Raw genomic sequence first — 24,399 nt, 5'->3', positions numbered from 1 at the left:
GTGCCGACCAATTAGTACTTCCGAAGCTAACTGAACTAGTCACCGAGTGGTTTACACTATCCGTTTCTTGCCTGTTCGGTAAATCTAAACCTTGGGTATTACCTAGAGGATTTTCTTGACTAGCTATGGCCTGTGCTTTTGCCTGTTTAGCTGGTCGTCGTTCCCTATTAGCTAAGTGTTTTTTCCTTAGTTCCTTTCCTACTCCTTTTTCCAAGTTCCTATTTCCAGTGCTCCTCGTATTATATCCTTTAGGAATGGCTCCTGTTGGCGGCGGTGGATTACTTGTCGTACCTGTTGCCCCTTGTTCACCCGAACCCACTTGGACTGCTTTAATGTCTCTAACACTAATCAATTTCCTACAAACTTGACATTCCTTATGCTCCTCAATATGCGGTACAATGCAATTCCGATGAAAGAGGTGATCGCAGGGAGTTACACCGCACTGTTCCTCTGCTACGATTGCTTTCTTGCAAATATTGCAACGATGTTCCACTTCGAATATCCTTATGTCGTCCATAGGTGGTTCCCTACCCGCTCTGGGACTATGTTCAACAATTGTTCTATTCATCGTTTCTTTGGGATGAATTTGTAGCAAAAATTAATATAAATTTTTTTTTTTTTTTTTTTTTTTTTTTTCTTTAAACGTTTGAATAATTTTTTTTTTAATTTTATAAAATATTTCCTATCCGTAACGATCCGAAAAAGAGTTCAAACATATGAGTTAGGTAATCGTCTAGTTCAATAAACCAAACAAATTAAAGAATTTGTTTCTCAGGTGCATCAATTCAATAACCCTATGTTAGTTACGCCAGCTATTGATCGTACAATCTCGGATGCTGTTACTAATGAAATTGTATTCGACTCAATGCTACCCCAACCACATGCCATGTTAATGACCCGACAAAATTCCTTAGATCATCCAACTTTCCAAGAGACTAACCTCGCTGCTTCAAGCTAACACCTGTCGACCTAGTTCTAACTGGAATCAATCCAATTGTAGAATTCTGAGTCAACCTGTTGTGTAAGCTCGCCACAAGGTATTCTCAAATAGTTGGTTGGTATTTAATCCCGTGAAAGCCAGTTCACCCTTTCGATGCTCGGACTAACATTCGGTACCCTCTTTGATCCATAATAGTTGTATACAGGAACATCAAAAGCAGTTAACTCGCGGTAGATTCTCGGTCCCGCCAACAATCTGTTTCGCCAGTCAATTCTACTTGATCCCTGGACACGAAAAGGAAAAATTTTGTTTTTCACCATAAAGCTGGAACTGAAAATGAAGCACTAATTCAATCCCTAGACTATCTAGGCTCTTGAGCTTAGCTGCCCCACGTTGGGCGCCAAAATATGTAATGTACCAAACCCCTTTATGCATATAGCACAGTGCAGACCGTAGCGTGAGGCCGGTCTTAACGTTGGACGTTCCCTGAGTATCCTGTTGGCAGTGAAGAAGGTCGATGGGACACAGCTAGCAAAACAGCCTGTGGGGGGGTTCTTGACCCATTCCATCTCCAACCTCAGAGTACACATTTAATAATGTCCCTTGCCTTAATGTTTACTTCCATCGATCAACGCAATGCAAAGTGCAACGCGACTCACAACGAATGAAAAATGATTAACTTTGAACCAGACTCTACTCTCTTCAAATTCTCACTAATACACCCATCCCATTGAGATGTGTGGACAGTGAGTCTGCTTGATGGTATGCAGTAACGCGTCTCAACCCTCCCGACCATTGAGCTTTTCTGCGCGCAATAAATATTCGAAAAAACTCCCAAAAACGATATCTCTTCTCCCTCTTCTTCTTCACATTACTTCAAGGAAATATTAATTATTTTATTTACTCCATAATTTTTACACAAAACTTAATACTTGAAACCATTATATTTAATCTTCATAACTCATTTAATAAGCCAATACCACTTAAATACTTCATAATAATATTCTTTTGCTTTCACAACTAGACTTTTATACCCTATTTTCATTATTATTGCTCAAACAATTTCTTTGATAAATTCTATTCTTACTAATTTGTAATCTCGTTGCTTTTGCTCATGTTCACTTTCACATATACAACCGCTGAAAGAAGTTTTAATTAAATAATAACATAATATATAAAAATTAATAATAATATAGAAAAATCAGTTTAATGCAAATATATCATAAGGGGTTAAGGTTTTCTTGTATCAAAGTGAAACCAATAAAACGAGGAAAGTCAGCAAACGCAAAATCAAAACAAACACGCGACAAATCGGTGCAGGTGCTTTGCGGATTGCATCGTTATCTCTGTTAACTCTCTTTCTTCACCTCTTCTTTCGGTCACACACTCTATCTCACAGAGACGGGTATGTCGGTTTCCACGTTTTCTTTTACATGGTTAATTTCTTTTGGTTTTTATTGATTGTTTTTATTCGGTCTGTTGGACTCACCCAGATTTATCGTAGAAGGCCTTCTAGGAGATCGGTTTGATTTTATGATTGATTTTAAATTTAGGTAATTAGTTTGGGGTGATAGAGCATTACAAGTCTCGCTTCACTGGGTTATTTTCACTCTGCCTTTTCACTCACTTTGCATGTCTTAGTTACTTTACACTTTATTCTTTTGTCCGGTTGTACATGTGTTAGTGATCTTGAACGTGCCTATTCGTTTACATGTCTTCTTTTTGATGTAATTGCGAATTTCTTTTAATCAACCCTAAATTTTCACTAATTCACTAATTCCTGCTGCTTCGCCTTCTTCTGTTTGTCTCCGGTATTCCGTTTTCCAAACGTTCTGCTCCGGTCGTTAACCCTGCTCTCCCGCTAATGACAATCGAACAAACTCAGACTGCGCATATGTAACGTTGCTGCGGCTGCTGGTCTGCCAAAGAAAGTTGCGTCGGGGAGCTCGGCCCTTTCCACGGGTTCTTCTGCCCCTGACTTGACCCTGATCTGGTCTATGAGGAGAGGTTAGGTCAGAAAATTGTCTTGGACTATAAAAACCCCTTATTTCTCACCTTTTTCTTTAAAACCGTGTGTATTATTTTCCTTCGCTATGTTTTTGTTGGGCACAGCAATGTTTTAAAAGCGCCTGCTTTGAACCAAAATCTGTTCTGGAATACAGTCTTATAAATTCCATGTGACTCCCTACAATCTTCCACGAAATATTTACCTGGCCGAACTATACACCACTTTCAAAACAATTCTTCACGAAGATTTATTTAAAATTCCCACGGATGCCTTAAATATTTCGAGATTGCTCTTTGAATATTTAGGACTTATACTATTAGCCTGGGTTAAGCGCGTAATTGGATTTTGATACGAGAAATTAGGTCTGGTCAGTTACGCTGGTACGATCAAATAGGAAGAGAAAATTCGCTGAGCTCGACAAGAACCTATTCTCGCTCCACCCAAAACGATCGAGTTTACGAGCTTTCTTCCCAGCTGACTGTGTTGTGAAACTCGCGAGTGTATCTCCTAACGTAATGAGCTTAAATTTCCCGCCAAATCGATAACAATTTATACGAATTCTACGAAAAATTAAAAAACAAATTTTTCTCTTTTTTTTGAGAACCATGCACAGCACATCTTCAGCAACGAAACTACATCCCTCGAATTCCCTCACACTGTCATTCAGCATGGGTTCAATCTTGATTTTCGGCACATCCTGATTGGATTGCGCGCGAATCGCCAGAGACAATTGCTCGTGACTTTTTTCACATCTTCGCTTGAAACGGTACGAGCATTGGGCATCGAGGATACAGGACATGCATATTTTCTGCGGAAGCTTATCCCCGCGTTCGATTTGGACGTCGGCACATGCCATCACCATGTCGGCGAGAATCGGATCTATTTCTCCCTCCCATTTGCCACGCTCACGCTCGTCAAATATGCCAATTAGAGTCACGGAATGCGTCCTGCAAATTCGACAGAGGTCCTCCATGTTTCTGGCACGAACCACGTTACTTTTTGGCTTTAAACATTGAGCCCGTTCCACCTTTTGCTGTTTAGTTTATTGTTTGTTGATATCAGATTTATCGATAAAATAAATTTAAGAAATATACCGAAATCAAGCTAATCATCGCTGAAATATACCGAGGAAAAAACTAACTTAACCCACATAACGTACTATTTAAACTGGCTCTCACCTGATTGATGTACACATTTTTCATATTTAATCATTCCAAAACTTGTTCTCAGAGGGTATACCTTTTCATAAGATATTATAACTTTGTTTAACGGAATTAGTCACAATTTTTGTATCTCCTTTTTCTTAATATTTTGATATCTACTTGCTCCTCTCACACGCAATACACTCTCGCATACAGATCGCAACTGTTTTATTCCGTTATGTGTACACTCTCATCAAATCCTTCTTTCAATTGTTTTCTCCTCTCTCTGCAACAACAACAATGAAGTTAAACTTTGTTGTTTCTGTCTTCCCGATCGTGTCGATTCACAATCCCGAGCATTTCTTCCAGCTCGCAAACATGACACATGTACACTCGTGACTCAAGGGGGTAGACTGACAAGTTTTGGCTGGAACAATTAATTGGTAATATAATATTGTATTCGATTTTTATTCTCAAATATACATTTTATCGAATTCAGTCAATGTAACTAAGTTCCAAACTTCAGAATTTGGGAATGAGTTCATCTGTAATAGAAACTTGCTTAAATTTGATCAATAATTTCACTCCAGGGCAAACACTTACCAATTCCTGCTTTAGTTCATCTCTTTCTGATAACAATTATTAAATGCTCTGCATAAAATTTATCTTGACTATCGCCAGGTACTAAATCTAGACACTCCAGGGTGTTTGCGTACTTTGCAATAATTTCACCAATGTTTTCAATGTGACATACAATGGAAAGCAATGATGACCTTTTGATCTTCGGAAATTGACATCTAATCGAATTTCGAAATACTGAAGTGACAGCTGTTCCAATTCAGGATAAAAATAATCCAATTTCAGATTTGATAAATATTCGATATTCTCAACAGTCAATTCGCGAAGTTTCTTTAAATGGGAGCATATTTCGAAAATATTTAGTATGTCGTACGATTTCACTTCCAATTTTTCCAAGTGAATCCCAGAATCTCCAGAATAAGGAATAACTGTGCTGCTTAGTTTTTTGGCTTTGTTTTGAATCCATATATCGGGTAGTTAAAGAGAATAGGGTATATTCGTTTTGTGTAGACTATGCACATATGTATATATGTGTTATACACATTGCTTATATGTAAAATACCCAACAATTTTGCTGGCTTGGTCGCTGTGTGTGCTGAAAGTTTTGTGTGAAGTAGTGCCTCAGTTGTTAGATTGAAAATCTAAGTCTAAGGACGGCTACGAACACTTATTTTGCAAATGGTATATCTCTTTTCGCAGCAAAGTTAGCAAAGTATAATGTCATAGCACCATTGTTAGAGATGGCCCTTAGTCAGATATTTTTAAAGTCACACTTAGAAAATTAGATCGTTATCGCACTTTTGAGCGCTGGTTACGCTTCAGATTTGCATCGTGTCCAATTGAATTAAAAGTTTGACGATCAATGTTTGTTTCTAGCTAACCATTGAGCGTGAAACATGTCCATGTTGCTCTTTTTGCTGCTGGTTTGGCAAGTCTTGCCACCGGGATGTGTTTGGGCTCAAAAGGTTTTGCTTATATTATAGATTCTGTAACTATTATCAGCAACCTAAAGTTTATCCCAACAGCGCCTGAACATGACAGTTCTGTACGAGTCTCTTTGTATGGATTCTGTAGATTATCTGACAAGTTTTCTACCTATTTTCAAAGAGTTAAATGGCTACATCAACCTGAACTTAGTTCCCTACGGCAAAGCTTCGGTAAGTAAACTAAACTATGTACAAAATACAAACAGATATATCCATGTCTCACCAGGAAGGAGGAAAATTTTGCCAACATGGTCCTAGAGAATGTAAGGGAAATAGTATTCAGGATTGTGCTCTTCATACCAGCATGTCCCAATTGGAAAAACTGATCTACGTTACGTGTCAGATGACAAACGACAAATTTGTGACTGAGATAGATACAAATTGCATAAATTCTTCGGATACCAAGCAGTCGATTACAGAATGTATGGGTAAATATGGGAACCGAAAGATATATCAGAGACAGTCCGGCAGAATCACTAGCATGTACGAGTTCAGTCAAATTCCGGCCATAATATACAATGACGTAGGTACTATCAGCAGGCGAAAATATATTTGCTCTAATGTGTTAAAACCTTTTTAAGCGATTCAATGAAAGTCTTCAAGATGAGGCCACTGAGGAGGTCAAAAAGAGTATCTGCATTGCGATAATAGAAACTGGAATGGAAGAGCCAACTTACTGTTCGAACGGAACGCCATAAATTAAATTTGCACGGTGGCCGTGAAATATTGTTATTATTTCTGTACAATTAAACATGAGCTCTTTAGTTGGTAGCGTTGTTTATTCTTATAAAAATGGGGAGTGGCCACGTGAATATAATTTTAACTGTTTTATTGATATTTTTGGTATGGCAAGGCATCAAATACCATCAATCGATCCTGAGAAATATATGCAAGCAGAGTCATTTCCAATTGAAACAGGTGAGAGGATATCGATTAACGTCTTGGCGTAACGGTCTTCGATAGACAGCAAAGGGGGAAATACAAAACTGTTTATCGGGTGCTAAAACAGGTATCAAAACTGTTTACCATAGCCCTGTCCCATTGTTGGCTTAAGGTGTGGACCCGGGAATATATCTTAATGTTTGTAAGCTTCAACGAAATAAGCTGACTCAAGAAACCGGCTTACCAGCGAGAATGCTAAAGAGAGACGCCCAACATGCTCTGCTCATGTCTGGTCTTCTGGTGCTGGCCGAAAATAAGCACCCAAATGTGACAAAACTGCGCTCAGTTGTTGAACTAAAATCGAATTCGACGGTCGCATAATATTGGACTTAGCTTGGCATTCACCTGAAGGCAACCACCGTGCGTACGAACAAATAAACGGTCATTCTCGAACGGAACCAATCGAAGGCCAATCGATTTTCGCTGATATAGCTCAAAATATTTGCCCAATATGATGAAATTTCGCACTGCCCTGAGCTTGAGTCTCCTCCTAGGGTTCATGCTGACCCTTAGCTGCTGTTCTAAGCTGGAGGAAATGCCCCGAAATAAACGTCAGGCAGATAAGGTTATATTCTGGGCGCTGTTACCTCTCAAACTCCCGACTCATCATTGATTTCAATTGAATCCCACCCCAGCTTCACATCACGTTGCTGTACGAGTCCCTCTGTCCGGATAGCAGGAATTTCATGCATCAGCTGGGGCCTGTCCACGAGGAGCTACAACAGTACATGGACATCCAATTGGTGCCATTCGGAAAGTCCCAATCCGAACAGGGCGGCGCCATCTTCCACTGCCAGCACGGACCAGCCGAGTGCGAGGGCAATCGGGTCCAGAGTTGTGTCATCAGCAGCACCGCCAATCAGTCGGCTCAAGTGAAATTCGTGGTCTGCCAGATGTTCGCCTTGGATTCTTCTCGCGCTGATCAGGTATGTGCGATGGTGAAAGCCGCGGCTCAGTGTTTGCCCAAATGATTAACAAGCATTTGCATATACTCGTACATTCATATATCCCAATGTCCCAACGAGCAGTGTGCCAGAGAGGCGGGTCTCCTCACCGACGTGGACCACTGCGCAGACAGCGAGACGGGCACCAAGCTGCAGCTGCAAGCGGAGCTGGTGACCAAATTATATCAGCCAAGCTTCATTCCCACCATTGTCTACAATGGCGTAAGTACTCTCAATCTTCGATCGCCGGACCCAATGTAATCGATTGAAGCATTTAACTGGTTTCTCGTTTCGTTTCGTTTTCGTTTCCACTTGCAACAGGTATTCAATCAGCAGCTGCAGGACCATTCGCTTCGCGATTTCCGCGGCACGGTATGCCATTTGTTGCGTCAACAAAACTTGCTACCCAGCGGCTCCCCAGTCTGCCAGTAAAGCCCAGCCAGTCTAGTAAATGTACAACATACAAAACAATGTATAACTGCCACAACTTTGGAATTAAATTAAAATTTCAGAAACTGGTTCTGTTCGCCGCCCGGCTCAAGCAAGAACATCTTATATGTGTAGGGGGTACGATACTGATATTGCGAAATAGACACAGACTTTTCAGATAATAATTTATATTGGTACATAAGATACAGTTCATCAATTACAATCCAATCGTGTGATATATATTTATAGTGCCTATGGCTTCTAGTAATATTTACAATATAAATTCAATAATTTCGATGAGGGATGCGAATTGGGGGAAGCATAATATATACATATACATACATACATATATATGTATAATATTCGTTAGGTCTTCCTCTGATGATGAACCAACAACAAATGACTTATCCGCTACTTGCTAAGTGATAATGGATAATAGACTACAACTAGGAATTAAATTTCTTGCACTTTTTGTATTTGCTATGGTCGCTGACGGGGTGGTGCGCAGAAATAACAATTTGTAAACGGGTTTCCTTTGTGTTAAAGCATTCTCTCTCTCTTCCTCTGCCGGGGACTCAGACTGCCGTGCCCGAAGCCTTGCCGGCTCCTGCTGCAGCTGTTGCTGCCTTCGCATTTAGACTGAGCGAACGGCGTGGAGCCGGCTTTGGTGGTATCTGCGGCTTGACGGGTACCTTCACCAGGGACATGGCCATGGCCATGTGTGGCGGCTCATTGTTGGCCTGGACAATGCGCTCCTTCTCCTGGAACTCCACGTAGCCGCTCTCGTCGCTATCGGAGCCATCGTCGGGCATGTTCTGGTTATTCCTGCCGGCCGGCTTGTCGGCCATATCCAGGTCATCGCTTGTGGAGTCGTCGCTGCGCTTCAGCGTGATGCTGCTGGAACTGCTGTAGTTGGTGGCATCGCTGTTATTGCGCAGCTGCTGCTCCAGTCTTTGGTAGATCATCATTTGCTCTAGCACCTGCGACTGCTCCAACTCCTGTCCGGGTCCCTGTCTCTTGGTGTACTCCTCGTGATTTGCGTTTGTGACTGTGCTGGCCGTCTCGCAGCCGCTGGATATTGAGCCCTCATCACTGTCCGGACTTGCCAGGCCCTGCTGGTTCCCGGATCCCGTGCCGGCCGCCGCTGAGGTGCTGGCCGTCGTCGAGCTGGATGCATTGGAGGAGATGGAGGACTGCGTCTGATGGCGATACTGAAGGCTGGCCTGATCACTGGGTCTTAGCTTGCGCATGGAGCTGCGGTGCAGCATTGTCAGCATAGCGGCATGCCGGAAATAATGATCATCCGCATCGTCCAGAAAATCCTCCTCGCCGTCGCTGCAGACGCCGCTGCGCCGCATGGCGGGCAAATCGTGCTCTTCCGTATCGTAATCGGCCTGGGGATCGGCGCTGGGGTCGCTGTTGATGGTGGGCAACAGACTGAGCGGCTCTCCGTCCTCCTCCTCGTCGGCCTTCAGCTCGCTGAGGCTGACCATGCTCTGGCTGCTGGTCTTGTGGAGCTGCATGTCAAAGTACGGCAACAGCTCGTTGCTCAATGTCGTGTCGAACTTCAGCAGCTTCTCAAAGTCATCCGAGTCGGAGCCATCGTTGCTGGCTGCTGGACAAATGGCCTCCTCCGCCTTGGGCGACTCCAGCGATTCCAGCTGATGGGAGCAGCATGGGACTTGGATCTTTCCAGTGCGTCGTATCGAGTGGCCGCGACGACAGCGACGCCGTCCCAGGGTCATGGCTGGGTACAAGGAGTCGCGCTGACAGCAGGCCGGCATCTCCGGCTCATTGGTGTCTTCGATCTCGTCGCCCTCCTCCTCGCCAATGGCCTCCTCGATGGCCATTAGCTTGGGCGCCGACTTGGAGCGTTCCAGCGGCGGTCGATAGTTGTTGCCGCCCACGCTCAGCATGATCTTACGGCGTGGCAGGCTCGGATTGTCGTAGACAGCATTGGCCAGGCTGAGGCGAGCGTTTTGCTTGAGAATTTTATCGCGTTTAAATTCACGCAAAGCGCTATCCAGATTCTCCTAAAAGATTGCAAAAAGATCAAGGATCAGTGAGTGTTTAAAAACGGAAGAGCAGGATGGATGACTCACTCTCAAGGTATCGCATATATCCTGGGCAATCTTCTCCTTGCTGCAGAGCACCGCATGGCAGCGCAGCTCGTGCTTCAGCTTCCTGCCCTCGTGCCGGTAGATCCAGCAGAAGACGCGCGGATAGTTCTTTGGGGCACAGCAATAGGTGATCCTATGGGCCCAGTACTCGGTGAGTCCGTGCTGCCGTGTGGTGGCCTTCAGGCCGGAGGCGCACACCTTCAGTCGCATGATCACATCCGGCTTCGTGTGTTGCGTGTAGTTGCGCCACAGCGTATTCAGTTGCTTCTCCACACAACCTTCACCTGCTGGAGGCACAAAATTAGTTTGGGAATTCATTGGAGACCGGGTAGAGTACTCACCTTTGGCCCAACCCGTTAGCACGTTGCCCAGGTACGACACCTTGAACTCCGGATCGGGTGTGCTGATGTCCACACTGTGGGTGCGCTTCCACAGTTTGCCCAGGCTGCGGGTCAGCGTCCGCATGGCCTTCGAGCTGCTGATCTGATCCTGCTGCTCCGGGTTACTGCTCTGGCGGCCCACATGCTCCTGCCGGCTGCCATACTGCAGATCCCGCGAGTCCGTGGTGAGGGTAACCACATTTGTGACCCTCACTGTCTCACTGTCGCCGGCGCCGGCTATGTCGCCATCCTCTTTGGACACCCGCTTGAAGCGCTCCAGATAGGGTCCCGCCCGGCCACGTCGGCCACTGTACGTGTTGAATTTGCACCCCTCGAGGCGCTTTTGTTCCTGCTTCTCGAACTTCTTGGCATTGTAGGTGTTGCCCAGCAATCGGGCCAGGCTGTTGCTCTTTACGAATTTATGCTGTCGCGGAGGTGTTCCAATGGGAACCAGCGGCATTGGTGTGGGTGTGGGTGTGGGTGGTAGGGTAACCTTACACTCCTTGGCCTTGTTCTTGGCCTCTTCCTTTGATTTTTTGTTGCTGCTGCTGCCAAAATGGAAGAGTGTGCGACGTTCCTTGGGTTTCTTCAGCGTGTTGTTGGTATTGGTGTTGCTGTTGGCAACATTTGGTTCGTTGTTTGGTGTAATTGTTGTTGGCGTAATTGTTGCTGCAATTGTTGGTGTTGCTTTGGTGTTAATCACCGCTTGACTGACGCTCCGCAGATCCTCATACTCATTGTTATTGTTGTGCGATGCCACAATAAAGTCCACCTCATCAGAGCCGCCGGCCTCCTCCATTGTGGGGGGTTCCATTGTGGAGCTTCTGTTGCTGCCTTCCATAATGATGATGTCTGTTGTTGTTGTTGTTTTAGCTTTATATTTTTGCGATCAATATCCGTATGTCATCACCATGTTAATATTGGAAAGATCTAAAATGAAACAGAGAGAATAAATGTTTGTTAAATTATTAAGTTTTCAAGGGAAATTGTGGAAAGGGATTATAAGGATTATAATTACAGATTGACTTAATTATAAAAATTAATATTTATTAGTTAGTAGAAGTAAAGGAAGTAGAAGTAACTCAAAATAAATAATATTTCCATTAGAATCGGAATATAATTATACAAATAATTCCTCATTTATGGCTTGTAACTCTCATTTCGTTCACACAAATTAAAGGTAAGAGCCGGGACGGGACACACTTTCACTCCTCATTAGGCACCAATTCACACCCAATTTGAAAATTTGGCGAGTATTTGTTCCGAAAAGCGAGTGTCAACACCGAGTGTAATATTAATTTAACTCATAATTAACACTCCTCCTCCGGCAACTGTAAACAGTCTTCAGTCTGTTGTACTTTTGCTGTTTTTCTCACAACATCTTACAATATGCAAATATTTTTCGCTATTATAATTACTTTTTTTGCCACACGACTTTGCCAGGGGTTCGTAAGTAGTATAATACTTTTTTACATTATTCAGATAGCAAATTGTTTGCTAAAAAGCCAGTTAAAGATGCAACTACTACGAGTATGCAAGAGTGATTAACTTTAAAACGGCTGAAAGGCGCATTTTCTATGGCATATAGGAACGAGTATACACACATTTACTTTCAACAATTTAAGCTGTAATTGTCTGGAGAGCTTAATAAATGAACAACATTAAAATTAAAATGGGACTCGGCAGAAATACACTTCTGTTTGTGCGACACTTTGGCTAGAACTGAAGTCTCTGGAAACTAATTTTTTCGCTACCTAATTTGTAGAGTACCAAGAGCATACTATGTTGAGGCAGCTGTTTGTGACAGATAGAGGAAAAAATTCTTCGAATAGATACACCGATGTACTACAAACTTGCGCCCAATTGCTCAAAGATTTTTTTCTTCAACAATTGATTCCAGCCAGACACATTTGTCAAACGTGAAAAAGAGAATGCCCGAGAATCCAAAAGAAAAATACATTTTGTGTACATGACGAAATGTTCGATTGTCTGTCAAATTTCATAAGCATTCCATTCAGATTATAGCTATTTATAAATACTACCAGTTTATCAAAAATAAATCCAATTTATAGGTATCCTTCAGTCGAATAACTCCAGTATACACAGTTGGATTTGCTTTCCACTTCAACCACTTAATCATATTTGTACTGGGGTATATCTTCAATTGGAAACACTAGCTTCTAGCACCATTCTACACGGTCATGCCCATCAATGTGTGTTACGGCTACGTTGGTCTAATCTGAATCTGATTGAAGCGGCATGCTACCTGCATGCGACAACTGGTCTGTGGGTTATCTAATCATGCTCGCAATTTTCTGTTCTGTTTTTGTGCGAGATACACTGATTTTTATGACCAACTATAAAGCTGAAAAGAAATCGTGCTCGTGATTTAGAAATATAAATATTAAGGCATGGAATTTATGGTAATTTATGGCTGGCTGGCGCTGAATGGGTAATTGCAGCAGCAGCAGCAGCAGAAAAAAGCCAATTCCATAGGAAGTTGATACCCAATAAAAGCGGCTCTCAGCCTCAGCTTTAAACTCGGACAAAAGACAGGTCTATGGCCATATCATTAGTAATAAAAGTATGCTTGTGTATATGTGGTTTTTTTCTATGCAATGACCTTGAGTGTCTGCAGGTGTCTTTGGGTAGTCAATAAAGTAGCTGGCTTTCACTTTTTTTTGTTCATGTCTTCGATGGGGACTTCGACCACAACATCCATTTATGTTTTGTTGTACTATGTAAATGTCAACGTATGCGGGCGGTTGCCATCTCCATTCATAGATGCACTCGTCACAAACATAATCGTACAAGTATATACATACATATACATACGTATATGAGAAAGCCCAGTAGTTGGTATCCCATCCCAGGCCCATCCCTTGGGGCCATTGACATCGACTGTGCTGTCGTCTTCGTTTTCGTTTTCTCCACACCATGATCATCATCGTGATGAAAAAAACAAGGCAAAGAAAGCGCGCTGAATTTGTAAGAAAATTTAAACAAAACAACAAAAAATAAAAAACTAAATAATTGTTTTGTATGGAGCCCTGCCCTACCCTACCTCATTCCCCAGCCCAACAATTATCATTTATGCCTTTTCCTCGTTTTTCTTCCACCTTTTTGTATTGTATTTCCCCCTGTTGACCATAATTGCAAAGTTTTGTACTGTGCGTGAGCGCGCATTTTTAAAATCTCAACTCACATTAAATTAACGAAACAAAAATGTTTAAGAAATATAAATAGACAGTCAAACATCGATAATTCGAACTGAACTTCTTTAAATCGCAAATCGTTTTCTGAGGATCAAGACTGATTTAAGTTAATTTACTTTTAAATAAAATTATTTTTTAGTGCGCTTTTACATCCAGAAATAAGTAGGTTGATGAATTAAGAAAGAGCTTCCCGTTTTAGAGGAATGTTCTGTATTTATTGGCATAAAAAATCTGTTCCAAAAGTTTGATTTTTTCGCACTGTCTTATTTTTCAATTTCACTGAAATAGAATAGCAATTAGTAATTTTCAAAGATTTTCCCTAACTGATAGACTCTGTAAGTCGAAGTTTTCTAACGGAGGCTCCACTGTACTCTTTATACAACAAAGTGCGCGCGCTCAAAAGAATAATGCAAAAGGCGTAATGAGGAAGTGTTTGCCATGTGGACGACAGTTTTGTGTGCAAAATTTTAATCAAATCACGACAGGAGCGTTTCAAAGCGCCCAAGGTGTCTAAATAAGCAACAAAACTTTATGCGAGAGAAATTTAACAACTTCCTTTCGCAGCTGTTGGAGAACTTTATCGCGTTTCAATAAATACTATTTAATGATCGAAAGAGATGCCAATCATTAATAAAGACTTTTACTTATTTCAGCATTTTATTATTTTTGTTGAATTTTGTTGGCCACTTTTTTTTTCCAAATGTTACCCCTTGATTGATCATCATATCGTATAATAATGGTAAACGCTTTCAATTTATATTATACGGATATTTCTATTTCTGTTTTTGGCAATCTTTTGTCCAGCTTTGAATGCAAACAATGGCTGGGAGACAAAATGCCAAGTCATTTATCAAAAGTGTATATTTTTAAGCATTTTTTGTTCATCATACTTGTATCTTGTTAACAGCTAAATTTGGGTTCCAGAGAGCTCCAGTGTGTATTTCCCAGGCTGCTTAAAATGCAAATAAAAACACATCCAAGTTATTTGTTTAGAGTCAAAACACTCGAACCACTCGAGAGTTCTCAATAGAGGCCAGGCTAGATCTGAGAATGCAATTTATTATTGCTAAGACCGGCCTCTTAGAGGCGCTCGCTCGGGACCCGCAGAGATACAGAGATACTCAGGTGCAGGCGGGCGATTGCCTGGGCATAAACTGTGTCAACAGCAAATTTAAAAAAAGTTGATTCTAATGTTTACTGAAAAGAGCAGAGAAATATCAATTTAGCCATGGCTCTAGCTCTAGCTCTGGGTCTGACTCTGGCTCTGTGTGTGGCTGTGGCTGCCAGTGTCAGGTTAAATAAATCGTAAATTCTGATCGGGGGCTCAGCGTCAGCCGCAGTCGCAGCCTCAGCTTTAGCTTCAGAGTCGGACACCAGACAAAGAATGTCCCAAAATAAATACGAAAAAAAGTGACTCGCAACTAAATTAAACAGTTTCGCAATTCGTATTCGTACGAGTACGTATGTATGTATTCTTTTTGTTTGTTTGTGTTTTTTGGGCATGTGTGTCATGTGCCCCACTGCGGTGTAGAGATCGGGCGCAGACTGAGGAGTTATTTAGAGAGTAAGGCGCAAAGGAAGGTAACGTGCGAACGCATTGGAATGCATTTAATTGAATGATTGAATAAACTATAATGTATGCCATAAATTTGTATAGAATTGATTGGCAAACACAGGCAGCAGACACACCACACACCACACCTCAAAAGGAGCCAGACAGACAGAACCCAGCAGCATCATTAGCATTGGCATTCATATTATTATTGTCGTTCGTTAGAGAGAAATCAAGTGCAGTGTTTTGTGGTGGCAAAGATTAGTCACAGGAAAACGAACCCCCTTTTTCCAAGTACTTAAAGTAACGTGGGAATGTGTGTTCCCTTGCAGGTAGATGGATGGGAAATTCAGAGTAATCTTCTTAGGTTTTACCACCTACATATTGTGAAAATCCCTTTTCGAAGGCGTTTATGTAGAAATCGTCAGTTAACAGCTGTTTGTAAGTGATTTACTTTACTGCTAAGCAACTATGTGAGAGAGATATGGAGGTTCCTCAAATCTTATTTTCAAAGCAATTATATTTTGTCTCTACTCTTAGTAATTATTTTAAGCCACTCTTAAAGTTCGTAAAAGGTAATCAGAAGTCATTTACTTTCAGCTTATACTTCCCCTAACTTTAATCGAATGTTTAAATCATGTTATTCATATAATTGTACCCATATGTATATCACACATGTACAATCACTCAAGATTATCTCCTCCCAAACATAACCTTCAGTTGGAGTAGCTCCGTAACTTAAAATTCAGTTCTCATCTCGCAAAAAAAAAAATCTCGAAAACAAAGAAACAAATGACATTGACTTTTGGCTTGTCTTTTCTTTTACTTTTATTTGCACAAAAATTCACTTGAATTCTCTTCTTACTTAAGCTCCAGACATTAACAATTAATAGTGTTAAAGAAAAAAAACCCCACAATTTGCTTTAATTTCCTTTTATAGACTGAAATAAAGTAAATTGTCCCATAAAAAAAAGGCAGAAACAATTTTTGCAGAAAGAACAAAACGTGGAATGAAATAACATTATGGCAAATATTTGTTATTGTGTCGGACGTCAGAGAAGTTCAGGAAGATTTACGAGAGTACTATGTTTCGGTTTAATGAGGTCGGGGGGTTGGGCGCGCAGTGAAGGGTGTGCTGGGGCTTTGAATGCGACTGTGGCTGGGGAGCCTTAATGGGAGCTCAAAAGTTGAACCAACACAATGTTGCGGCTGCTGTTGGTGGGTTAATTGAGTTGAAGTAGCCGCAGCAGGTTTTTTGTTTTACAAATTATATACATATATGTGTTTATATATTTTGTATGCCTGCGTAATTCTCTTTTGTTTTCCCTTTGCAGAGGGTATTATACTCTTTAGTCCGTGGTTTGTAATGCAAAAAAGGAAGATATGTAAACAAATACCCATTAGGTCTACTACTATGTCACACTGGCAGGGAGAGCATAATATTTTTATGAGAAATCATATTCACATTATTAGGTATTCAGCGATTCTGTCAACTACTCTTTCTTTTAATTATGCGTCAAAGGTTAAGAGTTTAGTGGTAGATGGTCAACAACCCTTTACCATTTACGAACAGTAGGGTATTTACACTTTGTTGCTCAAAGTAAAAAGAGTTACTTTCATGCATTTTGTTTTGTATTATAATTTCTTGGCTCTTTTTGAAAGTGAATGCCTTGACATCATTTTTGTATAATTTGTATTTTATATTTCGTTTATGTTTTTGCTTGAATCCAGTAACACCTACTGCCAGAGTCCTACGAACACCCAATGCCTGATGAACCATTCCAGGACGCACCACAGATCATTGTGTCTCTCATTTACTTTCAGACTCCCTGGTATAATTCCCGTAGAGACGTAGGAATCCCTATATTCCAAATCTAATCGTCACCAATATTTGTTCTAAATTGTATATGAGAATGGGAAGACTCAGGGTTCCTCCAAGGAGTCATTCGGAATCGTAGACAATGGATGAGTAGATTTCCCAACCATTCGTGGTTACAGCAACATGAACAACAATCCGAGTTATATTTTCATTTTATATTTTAATGAATCATATTCGTTGCTAAACACAACTGGATTAACTGGATCCACTACAATTTATCGAATTCTAAGCTATAATATATGCGTATTCATATTTTTAGCAGAATGCAAAAAAAGAATGTAAAAACAAAAGAAAACAAAAACCTTTTAAGAAGACAAACAATAAAGTTTTGTGGGGAATTATCTACCAAAGACAACGCAAATATTTATGCATGGGACAATTTTTTAATTAAAGTGCCTCGCGGCCACTACTCGAGTGTGTCTCTGTGGAGAAAGTTAAGCTCTACGGATGTTTTTTTTCCTAATTATTATTAGAGATATCTGAGAAATGCGCAGATATATCTACTCCGAGTTCCCATATAAATTTGTCGCCGCTTATTGCCAAACATACCTAGTATTTTGTCGCCAGTCCCAACGTCACAATGGGACATTTGTGGGCGTGCCAGAGAAAAAAAGCCCATGTAAATTGTTTGTCATCTTCGTCCCCCCCATGCTAGGCCTTAAAAATGTATTGGTTAATAGAAAAAATGCCGTCTAAGCGGGGTAATTGAGCAATGGCTGAAATGCAAAACATGCTAAAAGCCCCTGCAAAATGATGCCTAATGTGTGTGTGTGTGTGTTTCTGGGAATTTACACAACATCAACAACAATTGCGGAGATTCGGCAGGAAGCGAAACTTATTGATACCCTGGCATATCCATTGGTCCTATGGTGAGCTATATATACATAGGATATGAAAGAAAGTTTCATCCAAAGCATCTAAAAACTAAGAGAATAACAGACAGACGTTTGCATCTTATATCTTCTTTGGTAACTCCTCAGCATTGCTAACATGTTAACTAAATCGGAATACCCTCTCTGCTAGGGTATAGCAATAACAACTGCATTCAACAATGCAATACAATGTTGCCTCTCTGTTGCTGCAATAGTGCAGTTTGGCAACCATTTGTATTCACAGTTTGTAGTCCAGCTTATATATTGCCCGCCATATGGTACTGGTACTCGTATTGTTGGCTAGTATTGTGGTCTAACAAAAACACAAATAATTTCTTTACTTGGGATTGCAAAATATCCGTTTTAAAGGTTTACGTTACCATATAGTTTATAATATAGCCAGCTAAAGCCACTACAAATTACAGATAGACATAAAATGAATACAAAAATTGTACTATTTCTTGGAGAAATGTACTTGATTTATAAGTTTCATCTACTAGCTCCTTAATTAGGTTAGTTAATAGATCGAAACCGATTTCAAAGCTATCAAGAATTTTGTTTAGGATATCCCAGAACTACAGACAGATCTAGGATTCCGTTTCGGGGCTATATTTCTGAGATATCGAAAGATATTTTGGCCTTCTCTTACTGTCTTACTGTCTTAAGTGCTTCCATCTTCCTTTGTTAAACCCCAAAACTGAGTCATTTCCCGTGCTCCCGTGAGTCAGTGGATCCTTAAAGACCAAATGTGCGAACCTTACACCCCGCCATAGTTTTACAATCACTTTGATTTGACCATTTGACATTTTGTTGCAATGTTGCAATTTGCAGGCATTTCTTCATAATTGAATTTCGAGTTTTTTTTTTAGTTTGATTTGTTTCTGATGTTGCTTTTGGCGTTGTCTTCTTTTGATATATTTTTAATTAATTTTGTTTGCAATCTTATCTGCTGCTGGACGGGGACTCGAGTGTAGCCAGAGGCGGTAAAAGTTGAAGCTCAGGAATTACAATTATCGGATCGGCTTAGAGAGACAGAGATAGAGAAAGAGAGAGAGAGAGGGGGATTTATCGGCGGAGAGAGTTTCACCGTCAATATAGTAAATATATTTAATCCCCTGTCGATGGTTAGGCAATGTTTTAGTGAAGCATTTCGAATGGATCCCAACACGGAACTACTACTGGGCACAGCACAAAGCACATTGCTACTTAAGTACCCTGGTCACTCGGGATGGGGAGGGAGAAGGAGGAAGCGCACACTCCCTCCTTATTATTCACACCCAGTCACAGGCTACGGGGCCTGGTCTCTATTTATTCATTCAAATCATGCAGGCGTCTAATGATGAATGCCATAAATAAAAGGAACCTCAAGAACGTTCAAACACGATTTCAGCGTTTTATTTATCACATCAATGCTAACAGAAGCAGCAAAAAAACAAATTTAAACTAGAAAATACGAAAAAAAAAAAAATTAAAGAAAAATGCAGCCTGGTAAAAATTAATCAAATCAAATATAATTATCAAGTGGGAAGAGGCTGTGCCTGAGCGTGTACATCATCGATTAATAATATTTGATTGAATAACGAAAAGCCAAGCTACACACAAAACAACCCACAGGTTTTGAACAGGTAGATCCACTGCCACTGGCTGCGATTCGATTAAATCGAATTCTTTATTCTGTTAGAACAGAACCGAACCCCATTAAAAAGTTAACGATTACACGAGACAGGTTGGGCTGGTTATCATCCACAATCCTCTCTATCTCTCTCTCCAATAAGCGGAAAGTGAAAATACATGGCCAGCAAATATATCCAGAGAACGGAGAATGGAGATTCTTTGGGGGAATGGCAATGGCAATGGGAATGGTCAGTTTTTTGTAAACAACAATTAGTGAAAGAATCTGTGATCCAATCGAATGTCGTGTCTCATACCAATACGAATACAAATAATATATGGCGTTGTACACAAATTCCCTGAGGTTGTGTCTCAATGGGAAATGGGAGATGACTTCATGGCTAAAGCCAAGAGTTGTCATCATCATTATTATTATTGTTATAGCATGTCTGTGAATAAATGAGGATTTTTGAGTGGACATTCTTTGCTCAAGTCACACTTTGGTCACACATTGAAATATTAAGAATTCCTAATGATTATTCTAGCAAGTCTTTTATGGGTAATCACAATAATTAAACCATAAAATCATATCTTGATTTTCTTATTTATTACTTGGGAGAAGTCCTCTATCATATGCCTAAAATCAACACTTGCAAGTGGTCTCTAATCTACTCAATTGAACTTGTAAATTCTTATCATATTGCTGGGTTTTTTTTTTTGTTATTTGGGAGTATCCCTTTTTAGTCACGGCACGGTTATGATCGATTCACATTGATGACTCGTTAATGATTTTATTACAATATTGGTATACCTTTCCATTGCTTTAATTTATTTGCGAGGCTATCGTAAAGAGGGAATAGGAAACTTTTCGGTCGATAAATGTTTTATTAAAGTGCTTGATAATAAACTTTGAAATCGAAGCTGACTTTATATCATCGTATATTGTAAAACTGCTCACATTGCTCCGGTACTCGGGCCAATTGTACTTTATTCTTGTAATTTGTCAGTTCTCTTCAAACTCTATGCTCTATGGGATTATGGTATAAAACACACAACTGAATATATTTCCTAGAGGTGTTTCGTTGACACCCTTTAAGAGATAGACCGACAGACAGACAGACAAGTGCTGTGTGACACGGTCCCAAAGTGATTGTCGTGATGGTGCAAAATAATAATTTGATATATCAAAGAGAGCTCTCGACCAATGCCAATTCTTGTCCCCCTGTTTACTTGCCTCGTTTATTATTCGTTATTTCTTTTGGCGGGTTTATTTTGTCAAGCAATTAACGAACATTTGTTGAATTTCGTGTGAAAATTTTCCACTCAAATTCCGATACTTTATGCGAGTACTCGCACAGCCAGCGAAAAGAGCAAGAGTCAAATTCTTGGCCAAGATAAGCAGGGCTTAGTCATAGTTTTGGGCCAGCAAATTGCTGGCAGGCAGGCAGGCACACATGCTGCAGGAGAGGATGATGAGGTAGAGGAGGAGGAGAAATATGCAATGGAAAGGCCAGTGAGCCATTAAGTTGAGCTTTTGGGCACCCGTCCAAGACGGGGTGCATGATATCGCCCATGTCAGTTGCCGTTGACTGGCCATTAGCCAAGGTTGTTGTTGTTGCTGTTGCTGTTGTTGGTAGCTACTTGCAATCGCCTTGCCTGATATTTAGAATCGGCCAACAGCAGCAGCATAGCACCAGCACCAGCAGCCACTTTAATGCCCTCTTATGGATTGCGCAGACGCCAAAAAATTGGCCAACCAACACACACACACACACACATAAGCAATTTACTTGGCCTGGTCTGTGGTCTCTAGTCTCTGGTTTTCTGCTTTTCAGTTTGTTCAGTTTTTCCCGCTGCTCCGTGTCTGGGGTCTGTTGTACTTGTTACGTGAGAAAATTTGTGGTTGGAAAAAAACTCCAACTCCACACCGTTTTTTTTTTTATTTTTATTTTAATTTTTGCAGTGTCCAGTCAACTGCCAAAAAAAAAAAGTAACATTTGAGGCTTTTTTATTGGATTGTGGCCGGATTGGGCTCCATTCCGTTCCGACCCGATCTTTTCTGATCTGGAAGGAGGGCTGCTAATAAATGCATTCATCTGGCAAACCACAAAGGGTTTACTTGATATTTTTGTCCTTCTTTTTGGTGGATTTTTGGGACAACTGATTGATGGGGCTGCTGATTTAAAAGAAGTTCAACATGATAAACCCTTTTTCTCTTAAAAAACGGGAACATGTTTGCAAAATAAATTCATAAATTCGGAAATAAGCCAGAGAATACAGGGTTATTATTATTGATGTATGCAACAGAAGATCGGATCGGATAGTTATTGTAGCCAGAAAACAATATAGACAACAATTCTCTCTCTCACAGAGTAGTTTAGAGGCTAGTAAAGTCTGAGTATTTTTATTTCTGCACAAGATATTTATTTCTGTATGCTCTTTTGCTGATTTGAACAATTGATATGCATCTCACACAAAAGTAGAAAAATGTAGAAAATATTTTTGCATTGCAATTGTCGCAAAAACTCTGTTGTCGAGGGGCTCTACACTTACTCCGATTCATCATGGACTTGAATTGAATTTCAATTAACGTTCAAATTGCTTACAAATTCCACTGGCAATTCCAATTTCAATAACGAAAATAATAAAAAAAAAGCGCAATGCAAACAAACAATGCGCATGAAATTAACTTGAAGGAAAAATTGCCAAATCAAATACCAAAAGGCAGCAAGCAACAACATTTATTGATGGAATGGCACAATAAAAATGAAAAATGATTTTAAGCAAAATTAAGTGACTTGCTTTTGATTTATGCTACGCTCTCTGCTAATTTATTTTTTGGCACTATGCTAAAAGCCAAGTCAGTCGATTTCATTCATGACGGGCTAACGAATAGAGCAAACAGCCGATGAAAATACGATACCCGATCTCTGTATCTTTCGATCTGTAGCAAGTGATGGATGGATGGATGTACGTATTTGTGAGATATAATCGGGGAGTTTTTGAGTTGTGGTTAAATGGCAAATGAATGGAAATGTTTCTCGAGCATAGAAACATGTATCTTTCCAGCTTTGCACAAAAAAGGTTTCAAATAAATAGGTTAGGTTCACTTTTATATATATTTTTAATATTAATAAAATATTATTATTATTAATAAAATATTAACAGCAATGGATTATTTTGTACATTTCTAGCCCATAGTTTCTTATTTTGTGAGGACTTAGTAAAGATTTTTTAATGGAAATATAATTATACAAATGGATATCTAGTACAAATCGAGAAAGTGTGCCTGCCTATCCAGAAGTCTTTCTACGTAGTTCTAACCGCTCTGATCCCAAGGGGTAATCATATTTAATAAGCTTATGCTAAGCCACTATTCCACGATAACTTAATTACATATGAAATCGCAAACCAAACGAGCGTCATGCATGTCAGATGCCATAAACAACGACAGAACAGAACTTTTCTCCCCGATTCTCAAAGTGCGCAATTGGAAAAATACCGATAGAAAATTGAGAACTGATCTCAAAGTACACGTGAGCTTGAAGGCACACGCTTAACAGGGGGAGAAATTATACATATACACATAGGGCCCATTAAATTAAGCGAAATGACATGACAAAGATAATGGCTAATAATGAAGTGGGCCTTAAAAGGCCCGTTTCGTTTCTGTTTTATTTTAAGTTTTTCGTTCCACACATTAAACCGTTTAAATATAGATCCCTCACATGACAGCCGATTTGCCGTAGCTATGGCAAATGAATGCAATTTTTGAGGCACACAGACCCAGTACCTCCCTCTCGACAGAAACGCATGTGGCATGTGGCACACGCAACCATTGAGGTGGGCTTAGGGTGGCTTCCATCCATCTTCCGTGTTTGGTTAAATGCAATTTGAGGTATGCCAAAACGTTGCCTCATTCCGCGTTTGGCCAAGTAATTGTGCAGTCAGTCAGCGCAACGATGATTGAAAGCGAACACACACCAACCAAATTGTTGGGTTGGCAAATTGATGATGCGAACGGAAATCAATTGAAAAGTATGGAAATTTAACAATAAATATTGTATATATAAATAATCATTGTTTGTTAATTAATTGACACATCAATATATTACTTTTTTTCCATAATAAATAAAAAAAATATTTAAAATGAATCAAACCAAATATTTCATATAAAATGTGTCAAAATTTAAAAAATAAATGTATTTATTTGTATTTTTGTATACATCCCTGGAACCTTTATGCGTTGGGTTTGGGTATATTTTTTTCGAGTACAAGTCTCACTGGGACGGGACAGAGCTAGCGATCAAGAGAAAGAAAGAGAGAGACATGAAAAATCTTCTTCTTCTGCTCAGTCATCCTGGAAGGATGAGATAGTGCATGCAATTTTTTATCTTCATTCTAGTTATAATACTTATTCGATCATAACCACCAAAGCTTTCTAAGTAAGCTTAACGTATTGAAATTTACAATAAAACTAATTCTATCCACAAATACAATTTACAAGGCTAGTCAAATAATTAATACCATATTTTCTTAGAAATACTAACCACACTACGTAAATACTTGCAATTCTTTTTTCCCCACAAATTTTCCAGGAAACTTGAGCAAATTATTATTCAGGAAAACACCAGATATTCCCAGCTATTCCCAGATATTGCCAGTCGTGTCTAAAGAAGTTATAAATAATTATTTATAAGCTTCTGCAAATTCGCAAATTAATTATTACAAATTAACACTAGACTCAGTGGAGCACGCGTCGGATAAAAATATATCAGATAAATGAACTTATCACCTGAG

At 40.1% G+C, this 24,399-nt stretch overlaps 3 protein-coding genes across 7 annotated transcripts in view; 2 read left to right on the top strand and 1 right to left on the bottom strand.

The window, feature by feature from the left end:
- Positions 1–5,525: 5,525 nt before the first annotated feature.
- Positions 5,526–6,419, top strand: LOC111071955 (gamma-interferon-inducible lysosomal thiol reductase-like). The gene is made up of 4 exons (XM_022363516.2): positions 5,526–5,634; positions 5,695–5,826; positions 5,882–6,178; positions 6,237–6,419. The coding sequence occupies exons 1-4, from the start codon at positions 5,566–5,568 to the stop codon at positions 6,351–6,353; spliced, it is 615 nt and encodes a 204-aa protein (XP_022219208.2). The 5' UTR covers positions 5,526–5,565; the 3' UTR covers positions 6,354–6,419.
- Position 6,420: 1 nt separating this feature from the next.
- LOC111071941 (gamma-interferon-inducible lysosomal thiol reductase) lies at positions 6,421–8,101 on the top strand. 2 transcript variants are annotated; one of them, XM_022363498.2, is made up of 4 exons: positions 6,421–6,573; positions 7,233–7,523; positions 7,626–7,763; positions 7,863–8,099. In XM_022363498.2, the coding sequence occupies exons 1-4, from the start codon at positions 6,448–6,450 to the stop codon at positions 7,971–7,973; spliced, it is 666 nt and encodes a 221-aa protein (XP_022219190.1). In that variant the 5' UTR covers positions 6,421–6,447; the 3' UTR covers positions 7,974–8,099. The 2 variants fall into 2 exon arrangements, with proteins under 2 accessions (XP_022219190.1, XP_022219199.1); XM_022363507.2 differs by lacking the exon at positions 6,421–6,573 and adding an exon at positions 6,850–7,162 and having other exon boundaries at positions 7,863–8,101.
- Positions 8,102–8,151: 50 nt separating this feature from the next.
- Positions 8,152–24,399, bottom strand: part of LOC111071913 — a 39,955-nt gene continuing 23,707 nt past the window's right edge. The window contains exons 1-4 of one of the 4 annotated variants that reach the window (XM_022363471.2): positions 12,075–12,170; positions 10,432–11,400; positions 10,073–10,377; positions 8,152–10,003 (exon numbers count right to left, since the gene is read on the bottom strand). In XM_022363471.2, coding sequence (XP_022219163.2) covers positions 8,546–10,003; positions 10,073–10,377; positions 10,432–11,311 — 2,643 coding nt within the window. In that variant the 5' untranslated portion in view covers positions 11,312–11,400; positions 12,075–12,170 and the 3' untranslated portion in view covers positions 8,152–8,545. Of the gene's footprint in view, positions 10,004–10,072; positions 10,378–10,431; positions 11,401–11,888; positions 11,970–12,074; positions 12,171–24,399 lie in introns of those variants that run through there. The other 3 variants (XM_022363479.2, XM_022363464.2, XM_022363486.2) reach the window with 3 other exon arrangements.

This window comes from Drosophila obscura, unplaced genomic scaffold, assembly GCF_018151105.1.
Source record: "Drosophila obscura isolate BZ-5 IFL unplaced genomic scaffold, ASM1815110v1 contig_4, whole genome shotgun sequence".
NCBI lineage: Eukaryota > Metazoa > Arthropoda > Insecta > Diptera > Drosophilidae > Drosophila > Drosophila obscura.
The sequence above is the reverse complement of the archived record's forward strand: the minus strand, read 5'-3'. Positions and strand labels throughout refer to the sequence as shown.

Coding starts and splice junctions, on each gene's coding strand:
- LOC111071955 (XM_022363516.2), top strand. CDS start 5,566: ATGTCCATGTTGCTCTTTTTGCTGCTGGTTTGGCAAGTCTTGCCACCG. Junction 5,635..5,694: donor GATGTGTTTGGGCTCAAAAG/GTTTTGCTTATA, acceptor TTATCCCAACAG/CGCCTGAACATGACAGTTCT. Junction 5,827..5,881: donor TTCCCTACGGCAAAGCTTCG/GTAAGTAAACTA, acceptor ATGTCTCACCAG/GAAGGAGGAAAATTTTGCCA.
- LOC111071941 (XM_022363498.2), top strand. CDS start 6,448: ATGGGGAGTGGCCACGTGAATATAATTTTAACTGTTTTATTGATATTT. Junction 7,524..7,625: donor ATTCTTCTCGCGCTGATCAG/GTATGTGCGATG, acceptor CCCAACGAGCAG/TGTGCCAGAGAGGCGGGTCT. Junction 7,764..7,862: donor CCACCATTGTCTACAATGGC/GTAAGTACTCTC, acceptor CACTTGCAACAG/GTATTCAATCAGCAGCTGCA.